This window comes from Sphaeroforma arctica (genome assembly GCF_001186125.1).
Source record: "Sphaeroforma arctica JP610 unplaced genomic scaffold supercont1.82, whole genome shotgun sequence".
NCBI lineage: Eukaryota > Ichthyosporea > Ichthyophonida > Sphaeroforma > Sphaeroforma arctica.
Genome location: NW_014040476.1, coordinates 100,759 through 105,330, shown reverse-complemented (window position 1 = coordinate 105,330; position 4,572 = coordinate 100,759). Strand labels below are relative to the sequence as shown.

The window sequence follows — 4,572 nt, the reverse complement described above, 5'->3', positions numbered from 1 at the left end:
TTTAAAAATATATATATAAATATATACATATATATATATATAATTTATATATGTACATAAATAGCAGCTACGATACACCGTACGATGGTCTGAATGCACTGCCATTGCGCTGCAGGCGTGACAAAAGTTCCTGCTCACTTCTCCACTGACTCTAAACCACTCATATGTATATCTGTTAGCCCCTACTGTACACGGATACGGGAACTGATGTGCGTTTGAGTTACGATAACCACATGGATGTGTGATCATCAACCCGACTTTTCTGGGAGGGGTTTGTAGGTGCGTGTGCTGCTCAGTACATAAAGCCATTGTCACACCTTGTCCATGTCGCTACCATCGCCTGCAAAATCCACGTGATTGGGGAATGTCCGCCTCACATCTGGAAATAAGTGTGCATATTAACAGAGTTGCGTACATGCGCAAGGGTGAGAATGGGTGTACACATCAACAGAGTTGCGTACATGCACAAGGGTGAGAATGGGTGTATCATCAACAGAGTTGCCTATACGCACAAGGGTAAGAGTGGGTGTGTGCATCAACAGGGTTGCGTACATGCACAAGGGTGAGATTGGGTGTGCACATCAACGGAGTTGCGTACATGCACAAGGGTGAGAATGGGTGTGTACATCAACAGAGTTGCCAATACGCACAAGGGTGAGTATGTGGCGTGTATTAACAAACACGGGATAGTACGGAAGATGATTTGCCTTATATGAAGTAGCGCTACACATTTAGAGTCGACTTGGATTGAATTGCGACTGGGTGTCTGTAGGGCTGTTCTTTCGCATGAAACGTAGACAAACCCTGAACCAGGATTTACCTACTGACGAAAAATGAGAACGACAGACGAGCCACTTAGTAGTGGCCAGATCTCGAATAAGTATGAGCTCGAAACACCTCATAGTATCAGTACTATCAACGGCTGCATACAGCACCACGAACATATGCAAACAACCTGAAAGGCATTCATACAGTGTTCCGTACATCCAAGTAAAGCAATACGCAGCTGTCAAGGGTGAAGCAGTGTTCAGCTGGTAGATACCGGTTTCTATGGGCTTGCTCATGGAGAAGTTTATCATAGACATCCTGTCTATCAGTTGCGCGTACTTGTCCTCGTTCGTTGCCATGGCAACGGACGCTCCCGACACTACCAGCCAGACATCCCCTCTTAGGGTTGAGGGTATACCCAACCTGCAGTGCGGCTTCACTGTTAGGTAGGAGGTATAAGGCAGACAGTCACTCAAAGTCAGTTCAGTACACCTACTAAGACAAGCAACTGACCAGATAACTAGATGCCAGATGGTGGGTGGTACAGATGTAGCCATATAAGGAGTGTGGGTAGGTACCGAATTGCCTACGCTAGTTGCCGCGATATACACGGGCATACTTAATGTGGGTTTGTATAGATGGATTGAAGTCCACATATATGTGTATATATCAAGATGATCAAAGTATATGTGTACAAGCACAGATATGTTGGTATTGAATATACACAATGTGCGTATGAATAGATAAAATACAGTGCATCTGTACAACCATATACATCTTCAATATTTACAATGTGCGTATATATAGATAGACCAAAGTGCGTATGTGCAAGCACGTACATGTTGATATCGAGTATACATAATGTGCGTACAAATAGATAGATCAAAGTGCATACTTACAAGCACTTGCATGCATCAATAGTCATTGGCAACATACGCATGCAAGTGATGAGAACCATGACAGACATTAGTCCTCCCACCGGTCCATGAGTATCAGGACAGGTGCAACGCAGGTAACGGCACATTCATTCAAAGTTGCGATGATTCATTTAGACATGGTGCAGTTACTAGGGACAGGCGTTCATTCAGAATGGCAGCGCTCCAACCAATACTCACCCACATGACAATATGCAATAAAGTATATTCTTAGCAAGCACTGGTATGGCATGCATGTTATATACAGTATGTGTTTGTAGCACACAGTGTACCAATGAATGTACCCCACGAGCGGCCCTTTACCAGCATCTATTCCAGACGTACTGCAGGTCTGTAACACACATTGTGTGACAATATAACATACACTTGTCAATAGACGCATGCTTGGTCACATCTGCGAAGAGCTTCTCTTTCTTCCATTTGATGGCACGCGCGGCATCGCGTTCGGCTACTTTCTAATGAGATCACAACAAACGCAGCAGTCTTAGCTTTGCAAGATGATCATTACCGGCAAGGCAATACAGGTCTTATATACAAGGAACGAGGGGACACTTGCGGTTTCTGACTTGTGTACCTAATTTGCAACATCGGGTGTGTATGTCGTATATTGTGTGCACCATCATGTCCAAGGAGGACAAGCCATATACTGCCAACTAGTTCGCATCACAACATATTACCAAGCGTGAACGTTGTGATCTTCCCAGCAACTTATAAAGCAATACTCCACAAACATTCTTAAATACTCTACAAACATTCTTAAATCGTGTCTGATCAAGCACGATGATTGTGTCATAACTGCATGATAACGATACAGCAAAGAACAAACTATGTGATACGTGCGCATTCTCTGACCCGCAGACGACCTCGTTGACTGGGGTGTAGCTATACAACACCAGCATTAGGTTGCACCACTATAAATAAGGCAAATACCTCAGGCAATGCACAATATACGCCTAACACAAGGTTATAGATTCTTCGACAACAATGGTATAAACAGACAGGTACACCTATGTAAGACACACACAGACAGGTACACTTATGTAAGGCACACACCTAAACATAGTTGATACGTATTCACTACCTTCTGGAGAGCATCAATTACATCCTTCTCTTCCAACGGCCTTACGAATCCGTATGCATCGACGAAGGTGTGGTTTCCGTCTACATTATATAGCGTGTCGATTAGCTTTCTGTTGTGTTGTATGAGTGGGCTTGGGACTTATACCACCGCGTATGGGTTTGCTCTGTTGTGCGGTATGTCTCGACTTTCATGTGGGCTTGATCTGTGGTATTGTAAGTGTGTGCTTTTGTGCAGACTTCATCTGTTGTATTGTATGCGTGTGCTTTCGTGTGGACTTGATCTGTTGTATTGTATGAGTGTACTGCATTGTAATGGTAGCACTATACATTGCTGAGAACTTATTGTGACGAACTCTGTGCCTGGTATGTGTCCCAACAATATACATTAGGGCAAGCAGACGATTCGATTGTGTTTTTGCAAAGAACCTCTCGATACTACTAGAAATAACACATTGCATTACATAGTACGCTTTAACTTCCTTAGTTTGGGGTATATATTTTGTCTTCACAAGTCAAATAGGAGGCATTAGAACCGAGGACTCTTTATGTCAACATATAAACGACGTGTAAAATCTTTATTTGCCCTCTTGCTTATACACATCGACGCTAAGTCTAAACAACTTTTATAGGTATATACATGTATGTTGCAATAACGTACATATCGGCCTGAACTCCCCCACCTTGTAACACAGACACTCACCTCCCATGGCCGCTTAAGCCACGATTGACCTAGTTGAGACTTCAGGTCGTAAGTGGACTATAAATGTACATACAACAGGCCTTGTAATATAGACACTCACCTTCCATGGCCGCTTAAGCTACGATTGACCTAGTTGAGACTTCGGGTCGTACGTGGGCTATAAATGTACATACAACAGGCCTTGTGTGAAGGCAATCTACATATGAAAGCAGTATACATTTGAAGCTATGGATTATGGAATGTTTACTGACATTCCATATCAGATTATTCAGATCCGGGTTTCCTGGATCAGTCATACTTACTATATTAGGAAATAAACCCAACAAGTAAACCGCCAACTTCAAACTCAAAAATCGGTGAACCTGCGAGGCCGTGCCCCCGCTCATAGCCTTCTCCCCGTCGTGTAGTAGAACGCTTTGCCTGCCGACTATAGTGTCACTGAGTGCGTAACAGAGTACGTACAAGGAAGTTTGTACTTGCTATATGTGCGGCTTTGAACAGTACGTATATAAATTGCAGCATACATGAAAGCGTGTCACAATCAGATTAAATAAAGATATGCCACACCCTTTATTGCTTAGCGTACCCCTCAAACACGAGTTTATTTGTACACAGTCGGACACCCACATTGTCAGCACTTTTGCGTAGGCAGGAGCTTTTCCAGTAACATTTCGGGTTTGCACGATCAGATCTTCCAGGGGCCATCACAGTACCGTATGAGGATATGGAAGTATTATATATATATAAGTACTGGACGGCTTTTATGTTAGTGCGCTATTACAATGCAGTTTGCATGCTTTCAAGACTTCTTATTCGTTTTCAGTTCACTATTCGCTTCCTTTACTAAAAGTTACATTTTACCTTCGTGTTGTTAATTGCGGATTCATATTCAATGCATTGTCATAAGATTACCATGACTTACAATCTGCCACCGCCTGCGCATCATGACACAGTGAGGAAGTTCACAGATATCGTCAATTTTTCGCACACTTCAAATTTGTCCGAAATGCCAAAGCCAGGATATATATATATATATATATATATATATAGTGTATAGTAGTTAGGTTATTTAGTTAAGTTATAATAATA

At 42.5% G+C, this 4,572-nt stretch overlaps 1 protein-coding gene across 1 annotated transcript; it reads right to left on the bottom strand.

The window, feature by feature from the left end:
• Positions 1 to 311: 311 nt before the first annotated feature.
• On the bottom strand, positions 312 to 3,701 carry SARC_01939 (hypothetical protein; the record flags this gene model as incomplete). Its single annotated transcript, XM_014304328.1, has 5 exons — positions 3,584 to 3,701; positions 2,785 to 2,864; positions 2,068 to 2,158; positions 1,043 to 1,207; positions 312 to 379 (listed from the first exon to the last, which is right to left on the bottom strand). Exons 1-5 carry the CDS (start codon positions 3,588 to 3,590, stop codon positions 312 to 314), a joined length of 411 nt encoding a protein of 136 aa, XP_014159803.1. The 5' UTR covers positions 3,591 to 3,701.
• Between the last annotated feature and the right edge of the window lie 871 nt (positions 3,702 to 4,572).